The 18,295-nt window shown below is 41.4% G+C and overlaps 2 protein-coding genes across 8 annotated transcripts in view; both read right to left on the bottom strand.

Annotated features, from left to right (window-relative positions):
• Positions 1-1,591, bottom strand: part of baiap2b (BAR/IMD domain containing adaptor protein 2b) — a 94,199-nt gene extending 92,608 nt beyond the window's left edge. For all 7 annotated transcript variants that reach the window (XM_052103423.1, XM_052103424.1, XM_052103429.1 and 4 more), the window contains exon 1: positions 1,431-1,591. In XM_052103423.1, coding sequence (XP_051959383.1) covers positions 1,431-1,502 — 72 coding nt within the window. In that variant the 5' untranslated portion in view covers positions 1,503-1,591. The remainder of the gene's footprint in view (positions 1-1,430) is intronic.
• Positions 1,592-12,358: 10,767 nt separating this feature from the next.
• Positions 12,359-17,457, bottom strand: LOC127626958 (charged multivesicular body protein 6-like). The gene is made up of 8 exons (XM_052103120.1): positions 17,256-17,457; positions 16,676-16,785; positions 16,497-16,584; positions 16,180-16,266; positions 15,819-15,884; positions 15,372-15,452; positions 14,444-14,513; positions 12,359-13,871 (listed from the first exon to the last, which is right to left on the bottom strand). The coding sequence occupies exons 1-8, from the start codon at positions 17,316-17,318 to the stop codon at positions 13,816-13,818; spliced, it is 621 nt and encodes a 206-aa protein (XP_051959080.1). The 5' UTR covers positions 17,319-17,457; the 3' UTR covers positions 12,359-13,815.
• Between the last annotated feature and the right edge of the window lie 838 nt (positions 17,458-18,295).

Genomic DNA, 18,295 nt, shown 5'->3' with positions numbered 1-18,295 from the left:
AGCACTGCATCCAGCTGTTCTTTCAGCATCTCGTGCAGGAGCGTCGACACGTTTGTTCTTTAGGTGCCACAAAGAACATCGCATTTTAAAAGCATGTCTCGAAACACCTGCGTTCTGTTATATGCATTGCGATGTATCTACTGTCGCTTATTTTAAGCGCAATAACACGTTCAGTCTAATAAGTCCCTAAAACTGTTCGCTACTACATCGTATTGTGCATGTGCATTGTACACCACTTCGTTGGTTGGTTTATGACATTCGTAAAGTTTCTTTCAATGCACTAGCATTCTCTCTTTGCCTTTCATGGAGACACGTTTAGTGTTTACGAAGAGAGTCTCAGTGTTTAAATGAAGCATTCTGAAAATATATAGGCTACAACAGCATACAATAAATAAAATAAATGTAAAATAAATGTAAATTGAACCGAAGTTATGTTAAAATTGTTTTAGGAACTGATGTATCCTAAAATACACTGTTATTTTATGGGAAAACCTGGTGCAGTTTCTAGCTATAAGTGCCCGCCTAGGTCCCCTGAGCCACCAGGGGGTCCCGCAGTGCAAAGATATATATATATATATATTTTTTTTTTTTTTTTGTATGTAGTTATTTATTGTTATCTATAGTCATTCATTGTTAGTATGTATAGTAGTTTGTATAGTTATTTATTGGTCTTTTTTTTTTTTTTTTTTTTGCATTTGTGTAATGAATAAATTCACATTTTAATTTAAAATATTCAAATTTGTTGAAGACTGTATTGCAGTGTCATTCAAAAAGGTACGCTCAAAAATGAAGGGATTACAAAATACAAAGAACAACTGGAAATCTGCAGATATCTCATAAGTAAACTCTGCTCACCACACGGAGTAGTGATAAAATTCAGACATCTTCCAGTCAGTTACAGGTGAGGACAGATTCAAGTATTTGGCTGAACTAGTTCTACACTGAAACCAGCCACATAGTGGCTATGTCTTTCATTAATAGCTTCATTGTTTGTGGTAAATTGTTTATCAGCCACTTTAAACGTTTAAAAGAAATGCGCAAAATAGGAAAAAGTACCTTTTCATTTGAGATCTTTTTCATTTTACAACATAAATTATTAATTCTCTCAGGATATACAGAATACACAGAATACTGTATATCTGTAAAGCATATATGTACATAATTGTTTTTCTTGTGTATTTCTCTCTATTTCTCTATTTTTTTTCTTTACTTATTTTATTGTATTGTCTGTATCTTGTTGTTTTCTCTGAGCACTGGAAGCTGGTCACCAAGACAAATTTAATGTGTGCAAGCATATTTGGCCATAAAAGCTCATTCTGATAGGCTACAAAACATCTGTGCAGTTTTAAGAAACTATATTGTAAATTCGAGACTATATAAAACTAGCCATTCAATAATAACTCTTTATTAAAAATAAAACTTTAACTCACCTTATAGACATTCTCCGTTATACGGTGCACCTCGTCGGTCCGGGACATTTTGGTAGCTTGCGTCAAAACCATAGACGGAAATTTGAATTTCTACTGCGGGAAATGTTTCCGAGGAAATACAGGAGCAGGAGGAGGAGGAGGAGACGACGACACTGTATCATTCAAACAGAGAGTGTCAGAGGCAGAGGAAGATACGGGAGCTTTTATACGGAACTCTCTCACTACGCCCACTGATGCCCACGCGCAGCCGCCGGAGTGGCGGGAATCCACCGTACGCGTTTATCCCCGTCACTGGAATAGCTCTTAATATTCAAACGGACTCCGCCTCTACCCTTCCTATAAGCGAGTGTCCCGACGCGACAGGCAGTTTCGTTGATTACAGTAAGAGAGCTCGCGCTGAACTGCGGGCGTTAGGGGGCCGTTCACACCGAAAGCGTTATGAGTCCGTTAGATATTTTTCAGTAGTTTTACCCTACGTAAACATGCGCTAGACGGACGTCTTTGACAAGCTGTTCTTTCAGCGTCTCGCGCAGCAGCTCTGCGTTTTTTAGACGCCGTGTCAGGTAATAAAAAAAAAACCGCGTATTGAGACACCTGCGTTCTGTTATATGCGCTGCCCTGCGTATACTGTAGATTTTGTATTATTATTATTATTAATTATTTATTTTTATTTTATTTTTTTGCGCAAGAACGCCCTCAGTTTCAACGGCCCCTAACGGTTAGCTACAACATCGCATTGCGTGTGCATTGTAAACCGCTTCGTTTGGTTATAAATAATGGCTGTGTCTCGTTTCAAAGGCTGTGTGCTAGGACGCGTCCTTTGAAGTCTGCAGTATACCAAGTGTCCTTCTTTAAACAAGTATCGTTTAAGACGGCCTTCGTAGGACAAACGGAAATGGAACACAACACGGTTACTATGACAGCACGCACTCTTTAACAATTCCAAGCGCTTTGAGTAAGAAGGGAACAAAGTCCCTTTAGAAGGGAATGTTATAATGATGTAGAGAGAAAAGAAAATAGATTTTACAGTTGTACTTTTAGTCTATAATATTTTAATTTAATTATATATTAGGCTACTATAATTATACATATTATATACTCTGAACCCATCTACTGACTTCAACTTGGGAATTAACAGTAACAGGAATTAACGAGCAAATTGGCGTAATTTTATTTAGACAAATGATGTCCATTTCCGTTGAGCAAATAATTGTGGGTTATGAGTGCCCACGAAGGATACACCTCGTGCATCCACCGAATTCCATGAAAGAAGGTCGCATTCGAAGGCTGCATTCGGAGTGTCCTACTCGCTTTTCTGAAACGAGACAGCCCCAATGACGTATGCGGCAGACAAATGCGACCTCCGGAGGACGCATCCTTCCAAACGAGACACAGCCATTGACAATACTGATTCTTTCAATGCACTAGCACCCTCTACATGCCTTTCGTGGATATCTGTTTAGTGTTTACGAAGAGCATTTCAGCGTAGCAACCTGAAAAAATATATAGACTACAACAGCATAACATTCTAGGCTATAAAATACATTTAAACTGAACCGAGGCTATGTTCAAACGATTTTAGAGTATAGTCTACTGTTACGTTCGGTTTCCCGCGTGTGAATTCCTGTGCATTAGATAGACGACGTAAAAGAGGCGGATGTAATCGTTGCTTTAGCGTGAAAACGGGCATTCCATTTCTAAGAATGACATTAGAGGATCTCTTTTGATGTTTTGAGAAGCACTTGCTTTACTTTTTTATCCTGCCTGAACAAAGTATCACGATTACTTCGTAGTGTTCAGAGACTCACGCATGTACTGGAGGATGATCAGATCAGAAGGGTACTGTAGTGGGCACTGCGCATTTCACGCGTGGGTCTGTGACTGTGCTCGTGATGTAGGCAGAGATTCTTTAATGTTCCTCATCTCTGAGCAGCTCCTGCCCACACAGCTCTCCCCCTCTGCACCAGGACAGAACAAGGGCCGTAACCAGGGTTTGAAAATGAGTGAGGTCCACCGTGAGGTGTCAACACTTTTACAAAAATTACACCTACAAACCCAAGTTATTCTATACATAATTGAATATAAAAATGAAAGGACAGAAACCAATAATAATACTGAAATTATTTTTTATTCGCAAATGCAGTTAACAATATTAATACTGTTTGTTTGTTTTTTGTCATGTAGAAATGCACATTGGACAATAAAGCCTTTATTTTGATTTGGGCAGCAAAATTTACTCATTAACTACAGAAAAATCAGCAAAAGTTAATTAAAAACTAATTTATCTTGGGCTATGTTTCATATTAATATTATCCAAAACAACCAATTGTTTTCCTTTTGCCAGATTCTTAATTTAAATGTGCAGTTTTTCCCCTTTAAAAAGTTTTACTCCTTAAGAAATTAATAAACATTTTGAAACATATGTATAACATTATGACATGAGATGAGGACTCATATCACTCATATCTGTTTTATTCTACATGGAGAGGGTCCCCTCATGGGGCAGCCATGTTAGAATCACAAGACCAGTTGAAAACTACTCACTTAATCGCAGTAACCACCCTGTTATTGGACAATTTCACTCATAGATTGAATGAATCACGTCTGACTGTGAATAGTGAATTTCTACAATAGCATCATTAATTGAAAACTTTTGCATTTGAATGATGCTGCATCCATGCCACTAGGTGTCAGTGTAAGTCCAAGAAGACATATTTAAAAAATGACTGAGTGCACCTTTAATTAAGTAAAATGTAATAACTTTCAACAGTCTGATTTAAGGAGTCCAAATAAAGACAGTTACACCTACTGTGCACAATATACACACTACGAAGCAAAAGTAGTACACTAGTTCGTTATTCCAAACATAACCAGATCCAATGCTATCTTTGATATACCAAACTGCGTGTGGTTCACTGGTTGGTTGAAAGACAAAACATGTAACCTGACAGAGTGGGTGGAAGCAGTAGGCCTAATTCGTTTTTAAATGTCCTGTTTTTCATTTAGTTTTTATCTCCAACTAATGGCTCACTTTCTATTGAGAAATAATAATTGTAGTTTCTAAATATTTGCTTGATTATGTCTTAAGCTCACTTGAAATAGTTTTCGATAAATAGAGACGATATTAGAGTGCCTGATAACCATCCTAAACCAGCGTCCTTAAGTGGTGCCTTCATATGTAAATCACGGTCTGTGTGTGGGCAGGGAGGCATCGATTATTCTTTACAGACAGTGGTTTTGTATGATGTTATATCTTAAGGAATCTAGCTTCAGACCAGCTTCCAAGGCACTTTGGGGTTTTACTACCTTGGCTATACCTACTAAGGCTATTCATCCTGGAAACCACACTGCTGCAGTTTAATTCCAACCCTGCTCTTATAGACCACCCTGTAATTTTCAAGTATAAAGACCTTGATTAGCTTGTTCTGGTGGGTTTGATTAGGGTTGGAGCTAACCCCTACAAGATGATGCCCGTTCAGGATTTAATTGGAAGAACTCTGCTATACTGCCTTATAATGCAGCATTTTTGGGGGGTTTTAGACACTAACTCAAACTCAAACACACCTGTCTATAATTTCCAAATGAATTCCCAAGACCTTGATTAGCTAGATCAGGTGTGTTTGATTACAATTGGAGGTGAACTCTCCAGAGAGGTAGATCCCCATGGTGCAGGACTAAGCCTCCCTGTTCTATTGTTTCCCTGTTTTAAAGGTCAAGTGAGAGAGTAAACTGCATTTAATGGTGCATGCTCTTTGATTGCTAAAGGTCAAGAAATCCATTCTGATACAATGGGCAATTTCCTTTCTTTTCTTTTTTTAAGGCCATGCAGCTGTACATATCTCACACATAGACTCCGAGAAGCCTTAAAGAATCCTGGGAAATGTGTACAACATTAGATAGTCTTCTGTCTAGAGCCCACATTGATTGATTTCACATCACAGTGAAAGTCTTATCTAGTGGATCTATCAAGACCAAATATAAAGGGTAAATAAAAGCAGCAAAGCAGAACAGATCAATACAGACACCTAACACCAGCATCTCTTTTTAACAGCTGTATCTGATTAATAGCAAGCTGCATGTGGGCTCTTGCCAACTGAAGAAAAAATAAAAAAATGGTTTGCTGTTTGTGACTGGTTTAAGATGTTCTCCCAGGTCGGCCTGTTGGTTAACCCTAACCCAGCCTGACCAGCTGACAAGTGCCCTAATCCCCATCTAAAACCAGCAAAGCAGAAGTTTCTAAATGAAACAATGGAAAACTCACTTTAAATCTGAAAGCAAAATCTCCATGTAATTAAGTTATAAAGAAGCTCCTCCATATTAGTGGATACTTTTTCTGCCCTCATGAATCATATCATTTGCCACTAAAGCATTTAAAATAGTGTGTAGGAGCCCTACCTCATATTACACAGGATATATTCAGCAAATTGTCTTAACCAAACTCAGTTGCTGTCTTCAAACTCAGTTGCTCAGTTGCATGCTCTTTACACCTATTTTATCAATGTCTTCTGTCTTACAATGTAAAAATACGAAACTGTTCCAAATTGAGCTCTGGTGGAGCCATTCAGACTCATGGGGCAGTCACCCACTTCCATGCTTCATGTTAGGTGAGATAAGAGCAGCTCTTACACACAGCTTCCACTGCCTGCTTACAGACAATGGACTTCAACTAGGCAACACAGGTACTTATTTTTAGGCCAACACCTTTCAAACAATAGTCTGTTACTCAAAAAACCTGCACTAGTGAACCAGAAAGAAGTACCCATTAGTGTTATAGCTACTCTGGTTTATCTGATAGGTGTGTATGTAAATGTTATAGTCAGATATATTTAATAACATTGGTTAATATTGATATTAAATAGTAAATCTACATATTTCAAATTGAAAATAAACTGCTATATCTAGAGGAGAATGTCATTGCTCAGGATGATTTGTTTTGTTTAAGAAGCCCATCAACTACAGTATTGTGCATACGTTTTAGGCAATGATGCATAGTGAAGATGTCTTCAAAAATAATGCTAAAAATAGTTTTCATTAATCAATTAATATCTGTGGCATGGGGGGCGTGGTCGTGTGTCGGTCTGCGGGCGAGAGAGAGAGCGGTAAGGCTTGTCACCTGGGTTTTAATTACCTCTAACACCTGTGTCTTGTTATAGTGATACGGAGAGAGACATTTAAGGAACGCCAAATGTCGAGAGGGAGAGAGAGTGAATGCATGAAACACGACAGCCAGAGAGTGGAGACCTGTGCCCTGTTGTGTACAATTATAACGACGGTTACCGTTGTATCTGTGTCGAAGTACAGAAATTAAAGATACTAACCTTGAACCTGCCTCATTGTCTCCTGACTCCTCCATCGCCCCAACCAAACCAGTTTACAGTGGTGCCGAGAACCCGGGTTTGGAGGAGAGCCGCTATGGAGCCTTCACCACTGGCCGAAGTCATCAACGCCCTCACCAGCATCCAGCAGACACAACACCATGCCCTCTTGGAGGTTCAGCCAGGAGCAAGAGCAACGCTTCCAAGTCTTGCTCCAGGCACAAGCCGAAGACCGGCAAGCGCTGCGGAGCCTGATCACCGGAGAGGGGCTGGTGCTGCGTCCTCCTCGGTGCCCACCCCACCGCTTGCCCTCGCGAAAATGGGGCCAAGCGATGATCCGGAGGCCTTCCTCGACCTGTTCGAAAAACGGCGGAGGTATGGAGGTGGCCTCCCGAGCAGTGGGCGGTCCGCCTACTGCCCCTACTTTCCGGGAGGCGCAGCTGGCAGCACAACAACTTCCGCCGCCAGCCTCCTGGACTATAGCCACCTGAAAAAGCCATCCAGCAACGGGTCGTCGCACCCCGGAGCAGAATCGACAGTTGTTCCGCTCGTTAAGCTTCGGGAAGGACGGCCGCCCGTTTGCGTTTACGCAACAGCTCCGTGACGCCTGCCGGAAATGGCTGCTGGTGGGGGGAACCCGCGACGTCGTGGAAGTGGTCGACATGGTCGTACTGGAGCAGTTCGTCTCCCAGCTTCCCCGAGGCATGTCGGAGTGGGTCCAGTGCCACCGCCCGGCGTCGTTGGATGGAGCCGTCCAGCTGGCAGAGGACTACATGGCGGCATTCCCAGGAGACGGCGAGGCAGTATCACCTCCCTCTCTCTCTCTCCACCCCCTGTGCATACTGTTCCCTCCCCTTCTTCCCGCTCCCCTCACTCCCGCCCAGTTCCGGCTCCTCGTAGGTGGGGAGGCCCACCCAGACCCCGACCCCGGTCCAGAGGACCCTTTCCCTTTTCTGCCCCTTCAAACCCCCCTGTCTCTCTCCGTTATTCTACCCAGGTTGGCGAGCCCGCCCCCACGAGTGCGGAAGGAAGACCTGGGCCGGTCTGTTGGAGCTGCGGGGAAGCCGGACATAGCCAGGAGCGGTGTCCAGTGATGGAGGTGGGGACACTGGTTCGAATCCCCGACGCTCCACAGGCCGCCCCGATCGGGCAGGAATGTATCGCATACCGGTAAGGGTGAAGGGGGATACACATCAAGCTTTGGTGGATACAGGTTGCTCTCAAACCTCGATCCACCAACGCTTGGTGCAAGGCGGGCATTGGATAGAGATAAATTGGTGAGGGTGAGGTGTGTGCATGGTGACATTCACAAATATCCAGTGGTTACCATTGAGATACTGATTCAGGGGAAAAGGCATAGAGTCGAGGCTGCGGTTAATTCCCGCCTCACCCATCCACTAATCTTGGGAACCAATTGGCCCGGCTTTGAAAATTTACTGAGGGTAATGTGTGTGGATGGGTCCTGCCGAGTGGTGGCGCGAGGTGTGGCGTGTGATACTATGGCTGGGGAGGCGCTGCCGGGTCCGTCAACGTCGGCTCCACGTCAAGATGACGCAGACAGGGGTGTTTCCGCCCTCAGGGGCCTCCCTGTGGGTGATTTTCCTCTGGAGCAGTCGCGTGACGAGTCCCTTAGGCACGCCTTCGACCAAGTGAAAGTAATTGATGGTCAACAGCTCCAGCCTGGTGTTGCGCTCACATACCCGTACTTTGCTATTATCAAAGAGCGGTTGTATCGAGTGACGCAGGACACTCAAACCAAAGAAGCTACAACACAGCTATTAGTACCGAAGAGCCGTCGGGAAACACTCTTCCAGGGGGCTCACTATAATCCAATGGCAGGCCACTTAGGTCACAAAAAGTCTTTGAACCGTATAATGGCCCGTTTCTTTTTGACCGGGCATTCACGCGGACGTTCGCAGGTGGTGTGCGGCGTGCCGGGAATGTCAGTTGGTGAACCCACCAGCCACCCCAAAAGCGCCATTGCACCCGTTACCATTAATCGAGATCCCCTTCGACAGAATTGGAATGGATCTCGTGGGGCCATTAGAAAAGACTGCACGCGGTTATCGCTTTGTGTTAGTTCTGGTGGACTATGCAACGCGATATCCGGAAGCAGTGCCTCTACGCAACATCTCAGCACGCAGTGTTGCGGAGGCATTCTTCAGAATTATCTCCCGAGTGGGGATTCCAAAGGAAATCCTCACAGATCAAGGCACGACATTCATGTCACGTACACTTCGCGAACTATATGAATTGTTAGGCATTAAGTCGATTCGTACCAGCGTCTACCACCCACAGACCGATGGACTGGTGGAACGATTTAATAAGACCTTGAAAAACATGATTCGTAAGTTCGCATACACGAAGATGCTAAAAACTGGGATAAATGGCTCGAACCCCTGCTGTTTGCAGTACGAGAGGTCCCCAAGCCTCCACCGGCTTTTCTCCGTTTGAACTACTGTATGAGCGCCGCCACGGGCGTGCTTGATGTCATCGCGGGAATCTTGGGAGGAGGGACCTTCGGATAGCAAAAACCAAATTCAATACGTTCTTGACCTTCGAGCAAAACTCCACACTTTGGGATGGGTAACACAGGAGAATTTGCTCCAAGCGCCAAGAACGCCAACGCCGACTGTACGACAGGGGCACTCGGCTAAGGGAATTTTCACAGGGAGATAAAGTACTTGTGTTACTGCCCACCTCGAGCTCCAAATTACTCGCCAAGTGGCAAGGACCCTTTGAGGTCACACGACGAGTTGGAGATCTCGATTATGAGGTTAAGCGAACGGATAGGAGAGGGGCACGTCAAACGTACCACCTCAACCTCCTCAAATCATGGAGGGAGGCGGTACCGGTAGCATTGGCGACGGCAGGTCCGGAGAAGGCGGAGCTCGGACCGGAGATATCGCTCAAAGCAAATTAATTTACCCCGGTCCCTCGTGGAGACCACCTCTCGCTGTCGCAGCTGACGGATGTTGTGAGGCTGCAAGCGGAGTTCGCAGCCGTATTTTCTCTCCTGCCCGGTCGCACGAACCTCATAGAACACCATATCGAGACCACCCCGGGCGTTGTGGTTCGTAGCCAGCCCTATCGCCTCCCGGAACACAAGAAAAGGGTCGTTAGGGAGGAATTAGAGGCAATGCTCGAAATGGGGGTAATACTAGAGTCGCACAGTGATTGGGCCAGTCCGGTAGTCCTGGTACCGAAGAGCGATGGCTCGGTCCGCTTCTGTGTTGACTATCGGAAAGTGAACGCGGTGTCCAAATTTGACGCATATCCAATGCCGCGTATTGACGAAGTTACTCGATCGGTTGGAGCGGCTCAATTTTACTCGACGCTGGACTTAACGAAGGGGTATTGGCAGATCCCTTTAACTCCAATGTCCGAGAAAAACGCTTTTCAACACCGTTCGGATTACACCAATTTGTAACACTTCCGTTCAGCTTGTTTGGAGCCCGGACACGTTTCAGCGCCTTATGGATAAGATCCTCAGACCACACACGGCATATGCCGCCGCATATCTAGATGACATTATAATTTACAGTAATGACTGGCGGCGCATATGCAACATCTGAGGGCGGTCCTGAGAGCGCTGAGGCGGCGGACTCACGGCAAACCAGAAGAAGTGTGCAATTGGACGGGTGGAAGTTCGGTATCTGGGGTTCCACTTGGGTCACGGGCAGGTGCGTCCACAGGTTGACAAAACCGCAGCGATCGCAGCCTGCCCAGCACCCAAGACCAAAAAGGGGGTAAGGCAGTTTTTGGGGCTGGCGGGCTACTACCGAAGGTTTGTGCCTAATTATTCTGATGTCACCAGCCCGCTGACTGACCTTACTAAAAAGGGGGCTCCCGATCCGGTCCAGTGGACAGAGTCGTGCCAACAGGCCTTAAGGTAAAATCCGCACTGTGTGGGGGGCCGCTTTTACATGCACCTGATTTCTCCCTCCCCTTTATTTTGCAGACTGATGCATCTGACAGGGGGCTGGGCGCAGTGCTCTCGCAGGTGGTCGGAGGGGAGAAGCGGCCGGTGCTGTTTATTAGTCGCAAGCTCTCCTTCAGGGAGACGAAATATAGCACCATCGAGAAGGAGTGCCTTGCGATTAAGTGGGCGGTTCTGACGCTCCGCTACTACCTGCTGGGGCGGGCCTTCGCCCTCTGTTCCGATCACGCCCCTCTGCAGTGGCTCCACCGCGATGAAGGATACCAACGCGCGGATCACTCGTTGGTATCTGGCTCTCCAGCCCTTAAGTTCAAGGTGGTCCACAGGCCGGGGGCGCAGATGGTTGTGGCCGACTTTCTCTCCAGAAATGGGGGGGGGAGTAGGCAGGCCGGATGTTGCCCCGGCCTGAGTCAGCAGTGGTGGCATGGGGGGCATGGTCGTGTGTCGGTCTGCGGGCGAGAGAGAGAGCGGTAAGGCTTGTCACCTGGGTTTTAATTACCTCTAACACCTGTGTCTTGTTATAGTGATACGGAGAGAGACATTTAAGGAACGCAAAATGTCGAGAGGGAGAGAGAGTGAATGCATGAAACACGACAGCCAGAGAGTGGAGACCTGTGCCCTGTTGTGTACAATTATAACGACGGTTACCGTTGTATCTGTGTCGAAGTACAGAAATTAAAGATACTAACCTTGAACCTGCCTCATTGTCTCCTGACTCCGCCATCGCCCCAACCAAACCAGTTTACAATATCATACTAAGTCCAATAAAAAAAAAGCTAAATGTGTTGTGACTGCCTTTGCCTTCAAAACAGCACCAATTCTCCTAGGTACACCTGGACACAATCTTCCTTGGTTGTTGGCAGATAGGATATACAAAGCTTCTTGGAGAATTCAACATAGTTCTTCTATCTATTTAGGCTGTCTCAATTGCTTCTGTCTCTTCATGTAATCCCAAACTGACTCAATGTTCAGTGGGGTACATGCCATCTCTTGCAGAGTGCCCTGTTCTTCTATTCTATTTGCAAAAATAATGTTTGAGTCTAAAATGTACATATCCTATTTGCACACTAAAGCTGAAGATATAAATTACCATCTTAAGACAAATGTTTTTGTGAAACATCTTATGTTCCCAATACATTTGCACAGTACTGTATGTTTCAGATGTTTCTCCAAATATTACTGAAGAAAAATGTAAACACAAACGAGGCAATTGTTGATATACAGTAAGAATATAAAACTATATGAGGACAACATAGCTCAGATAATTTTGTCTTGGAAGAATTTGATAAGAAATGTCATTCATATTGAAATATCTGACTTTTAGTAGCATAATTTGGTATCTTGGCAAATCTGAGTACAGCTAGTGACATTGTGAATCTCTATAGATGAGATGTTTTGGGTTTATTCCTCAGGAGAAAAATCTGAGCATTAAGAAACTTAAGCAAAAGTCTAAATTGGAACTCCATTTAACCTCATTGATGACTAGGAGAAACAATTGAGATCTTAAAGAGATGCTATCTATGATTTTTCTTCCAAAGATTGTCCTGTCTCTTAACTTTGGTTTACAACAGCAAACCAATGCATCAAAAATAGCTGGCACTGCACTGTCATCTAGTGGCCGCCATGTACACATGCTTTCTCCTTGAAGCACAACAGCGATGAAAAAATATTAAATAGAATTTATTGTTGCAGAATAACAAAATGAAAATAGGAAGACAGACCATAAATCAATGGTCTTACTAAGGAATAAATCTGCAGTACAGTACTAATCTAACACAAATACAAATATTTAGACAAAACCTAAGAAAACTTGAGTAAAATAAGCAAAGCAGTGCATCAGTTGTGAACCAAAATGAGAGTGAAATACACTGATTGTGGTTTCAATATTTTGTTTGTATAAATCATATCTTTTGAATATATGCTTCTTAACTACAAACCGTTCTTTATGCAGCATTCTTTTATCATTCTGAACAGAAATTTTTCAATTTCCTCACAAAACGCTCTCAATTGGTGAATAGATATTGCAGAGAATTAAAAGGTCTTACGAGGTTTTAGCACATTTACATGAAATAGCCAATTGCTAGATCTGCAAGTCTTGCAAAGGTTTTGTCCTGCCCTATGTACACACTATGTACAGTACAGTGGTGTTTTTGTAAACTTTACACTGATGTTGCTGCTGTTTTACACCCCCATTGTCCCTTAAGGATATGTTTTTTGTTTAACTTTTTTTACCAGGCTTGTCATTGTAGTTTTTAAAGTAATCTTACAGCAAATTGAGAAGTCTGTTAAGTTAATTGGCTTGTTGTCATAAGGGAAATGCTTTGGCTCCTCTCTGTTTTCTCTTCTAGACTTGATATTGTAAGGTTAACATCATCATAGCCTGTATGTATAATTCATTATAAAAGTATTCTAAATGCATTATAACGCCTTATAATACACCTTAAAATCATCATTGTATGTTCTCAAATAGATTTTAACCTCTGCATAACCATATCATGCATTTAAATACACAAATATTCTATTTCATTTGTTATTATAGTGTATTATACTCTTTAAAGATGTAACCATATATAGGTAAGTATATGATACACTATAACTTTGGTTATGACTTTTTATGAAAATATAGGACAAATTACATAGTGTATTATAATTGATAAGCATTAAGAACACCTTTATAACACACCTTCAGTACTACATACACAAGCTTCATAGAAAGTGATACCATCACCAAAAAAAACATGGAGCTGAATCCCATATTTTAGACACTAACTGTTGGAAATAAGTTATGATATAGACTGTAAAAGTGAGGCATGCATTAAAAAGTATTCATGATAAGCCATTGATATATAATTGAAAGATTAGACAAAACTAGGGAAATTTCAAAGACCAGGCGCTGTTAAGAATAATCTTCAGAATTATCTTCATACTAACTAAATAGAAAACAGTAAAATGTGTGTGTATACAAAACCAAAATTCTATGGATGTAGGGTCAACATTTAAGTGTGGGGTGTAGTGGGGCTGTCAATCCCTCCCCAGAGACTTCGTTTGGGGTGAGCCCTTGGGGTCTCCATTGGAATGGCTCAAGAGCAGACATGGAGGAGTTACATACAGCAGATGGACAGATCTGAATTTACACTGCCAGCATCTCTTGCTCTGGCTTCTTCTTCACCCTCTCTTTCTCCCGCACTGGAACATTAAAAAACGTGATTCTCAATCAATTCTCTAGAGCACATGTTTGTGACTATACTGGAGTGTTCGTAAATATTTGAGTTGTGTCCAATTTGCATACTTCTACTGTGCATTAATAGTGTGTACTTGACTGGTGAAAGAAAATTTAGTGTAAAGATCTAGCTAAAGTCAACATTTACTTCAGTATTGATTCCTTTTCACTTGACATTTAGGTTTTTAAACATTTAAAAATTGCCACAGGTGCTTTGATTTTTCATTTTGAAATATTTGAAAAAGTCAATAGAGATCCATCACAAACTTCTCAAGGGGTTGAGGGCCAAAAACAAAAAGGGCCAAAAACAAAAAGCATGCATGGATGCATATTTTGAAAATGCAACAAATAGTATAACATCTGGGCACCTTTGAGATACTGTCATCAAGTACAATATTCTAAACAACATGCTCATGTAAACTGCACGGAATAATATTGAATATATAGACAAATGCTGTATATTGCAATAATAGTAGGAATAATATGGTAGCATGCTATTCCGAACATGGCGTACATGTGAGTGTTTGTGAGCACACACCTGGACCCTGCTCTGGAATCTCTGGTAGTTCTTCTCCAGGAACCTCAGGAAGTTCAAGGTCAGCATCTCCCTGAGCACATGCAGAAAAAAGAAAGATGAAAACAGACCTGTTCTAACACAGCGGCTGACACAACATCAGTAACAAGGGCTGTCAGGATGGCCAATGTGTCTGAAAGCTGGAAAATACATATTTTATATACACTCATTGACCACTTTATAATGAGCACCATGGTCCTAATAAAGGGCCCAATGTGGTCTTCTGCTGTTGTAGCGCATCCGCATCAAGGTTTGTTGCGTTGTGCATTATGAGATGCTATTTCTGCTCACTACAATTGTACAGAGTGGTTATTGGAGTTACCACAGCCCTTCATTCAGTTCAAACCAGTCTGGCCATTCTCGGTTGACCTCTCTCATCAACAAGACGTTTCCATCTGCAGAAGTGCCGCTCACTGGGTGTTTTTGGCACCATTCTATGGAAACTCTAGAGACTGTTGTGCGTGAAAATCCCAGGAGATCAGCAGTTACAGAAATACTCAAACCAGCCCATCTGACACCAAAAATCATGCCACGGTCCAAATCACTGAGATCACATTTTTCCCCATTCTGATGGTGGATGTGAACATTAACTGAAGCTCCTGACCCATATCTGCATGATTTTATGCACTGCACTGCTGCCACGCGATTGGCTAGTTAGATAATCGCATGAATAAGTAGGTGTACAGGAGTTCCTAATTAAGTGCTCAGTGAGTGTATATTCAGCTGTATATGGAGATAGGTTGATAATAAGGCATCTTTTAAACTGTTCTGAGACAAGTTTCTTTATAAGGTCCATTTATATAAACATGCTTTTGGTTAAACCATTAACTAATTAGCTTTCAGATGCAGCCAGTGTGCAACATCACTCTGTCATTCTTCCGGTCTCACACACCTGAGTAATGGCCTCCAGCTCTGCGAGCACAGCGTCCTCATCCTCCTGGGTCAGAGATCCCACTAGCAACTCATCTATTTGCTGCAAAAGCCAGACAAACAAGAATGAGATAAAGAATAAAATCTCATGCCTTCATTGGTGATTCCAAAGCAATATAACATGGACTGTACCCATCATTAAAGGTGAAGTGTGTACTTTCTGTGGAATTGCAAAAATAATAAAGAGGTGGTCGGGATGTCCAATCACAGTAATGTTTCATACCACTACAGAGTGACAGATTATACACTTTTAAATCAACCTACTAATGGCTTAAGTATAGTAGTTGCAGTATTTTAACACTGCAGAAAGTATACACTTTAGCTTTAAACATTTAAAGACAACTGAGATTTTTGTATCTGAATTAAAAAGGACAGTGTAGCCTTTGCTGATCATGAAAGCAAAATGTACCTTCTGATACTCAATAGCATCATGTGTTTCATCCATGATCCTCTCCACCTCATCTATGGACAGCATCTGGTTGGGGGGTTGGAGAAGAATAGAGATAATGTATAGACAGCGCCGTAAAAAAAGAAAGAAATGTAACTTTTATATCTTATTACTGCACATTATTGTTACACCACATGGACATGAGCTATATCAAATTCACATTACAAGCTACTGACAAGGCTGTACAGTTAAATTCACCACTAGTATATACGAGTCATGTGTCCATGTCTGAGAATATCCATTGATTATAGATTATAGAATATACATTGACACTGATCATTTTTAAAAGTATGAAAACATAGCAGATGGTCTCATTACATACCTCATGCATTTTCTTGAGGCAGTCGTTACCAACCTTCAGTCCTTCAATGACTTTCATCTCTATTTGGGAAAATTCAATATCCTGTACCTGTAAAACAAAAGTGGGTCTGGATGTGATTTACAAGAAGAATGGCTGACATATACATCCCGTACTTAAAGACAAGAAGGAAAAGGTCCAGGAATTTCGGATTAAGATAACCGTGCAACAAAATGCTAATTTGCAAACAACTCTTTGATTAGATGGAAGGCACATCAGATATTCTGACTTTTTATTTTTTCAAATCCAACAAACTCAAAGTGAGATCTTTTTTTATTTACCATACGCTCTAGGTTGCATATATGATTTTCTGTTTTGTCCAGCAGTTGATCCTGGTAGCGTTTCTTTTTGAGGAGTAGAAGTGCTTTCCTAAACAAACACAAAACATCACATTATAAAGAAGTACAAAGTTCTGCTTCTTTAAAAAAACTAACACAAGTAGAGACATGATCACACTTACTCTTTCTTTCCATCTTTCAACAACTGTTTGGCCAGTTGTCGCTCTTTATCCATCTGAAACGTGATCTTCTTCTGATACTGCTTCAGTTTATCTCTCTGCTGCTTCAGTTGCTGTGCGCACACACACACATAATAAAGCAAAGGAATGCAATGAAAGAAAGAAATCATCTAAAAACTGCAATTTTACTTTTGGGGTCAAGTTGACATTAGGAAACCATACAGGCTAGATCATCTGGGAAGTTAACTTCAAAAACATTACAGCCACCATTAACAGACATGATAAGTAAAGTGAACAAACTACAGTACACGCTTGAACAACCACTTTTTATGGCCCTTGTGTGATATTCTGTAAACATCAAGCAATACGAGTAACACCACCCCAGTCACCCACACATATTTCCATTTAAAAATTACTAGGGAGCAACTGTTTAAACAATCCAAGCCACATGGCAAGACATTTAGGTTTATTCAGAAAATGTTACATGGGAGATTTATGTTATAGAGGTTTACAAACAGAATATGATGATACAACTATAAACTTCTATCAACATGATAAGCCAGTTAGCAGCAGAATAACTCACCAGCACAGCTTTGTCTTGTTCGGTCACACGAGTTGCTTTCTTTTTCCCGAAAAGATTTCCCATTTCGATGCCGCATCCCCGCCACTATCTGTTCAGACAGGGGTAGCGTTTCTAAGATTTAGAAAAAAGGTCATTTTACAGGCCTCGTATCTGTCAGTCCATTATAGAAACACTGTGAACTCCAAGCTTCAGTAAACAGCAACCCCTGCCTACCGGAAATTAGTGCTCCAAAATAAGAGCCATACATGTCACATTCTATAATAAAAAATAACAACAACTTATTAATAATGAAAATTAATAAATTACTAATAAATTATATCAATTTATATTATTAAAAATATATATTTATTTTTTTTTTTTATTCTAACAACTAAGAAAATAGGTCAAAGTCTTTTATTTGTTAAATGTGCAACAACAGCAAACAGCAGCACTTGTTGAAATGAAAATAATTTTTAAAGTAAGCTTTTTTTTATTAAATAAATGTATTATGTAAATAATAAATATTAAATAAAATAACAAGTAGTAACATAAATAAAAGAACCGATAGTAATATATATATATATATATATATATATATATATATATATATATATATATATATATATATATATATATATATATATATATATATATACACACACACATACACATACACACACATATTAAGTGCTGTTTTGTTCACAAGAGAGTTGTGCTTTTGCAGTGAAGCAGTGACTAGATTGTGTTTATCTTTGTGTAACTCTTTTTAAATAATTAGCTAAAGGTTTTTTTAATAATTACCATAAACATGATATATACGTAGACATATAGATACAAGTACATTATATGCAAGTACTCCAAATGTATCTTTAATGATTAAATATCCGTAATCCTCATTATAAGTGTAGAGTTGTCAATGCTACATAATAAAAATATGCAACAACTACTGCAGTCTACTATATCTGACTAATTCAGTGGAGAATAATAAACTACTACAAATAAACTACTCAACAATTCTGTCCAAAAAAGTGAAAGCTAAAAAATGTCCCTTATCATAAACT

This window comes from Xyrauchen texanus, chromosome 33, assembly GCF_025860055.1.
Source record: "Xyrauchen texanus isolate HMW12.3.18 chromosome 33, RBS_HiC_50CHRs, whole genome shotgun sequence".
Taxonomy (NCBI): Eukaryota; Metazoa; Chordata; class Actinopteri; order Cypriniformes; family Catostomidae; genus Xyrauchen; species Xyrauchen texanus.
This window is presented reverse-complemented; position numbering and strand designations above follow the sequence as displayed.

What these genes read in the sequence shown, in the direction of transcription:
- LOC127626958 (XM_052103120.1), bottom strand. Translation starts at nt 17,318, where the DNA reads ATGGGAAATCTTTTCGGGAAAAAGAAAGCAACTCGTGTGACCGAACAA. An exon ending in AACAAGACAAAGCTGTGCTG is followed by an intron (nt 16,786 to 17,255) that starts GTGAGTTATTCT and finishes GTGTGCGCACAG; the next exon opens with CAACTGAAGCAGCAGAGAGA. An exon ending in GCCTCAAGAAAATGCATGAG is followed by an intron (nt 15,885 to 16,179) that starts GTATGTAATGAG and finishes CCCCCCAACCAG; the next exon opens with ATGCTGTCCATAGATGAGGT.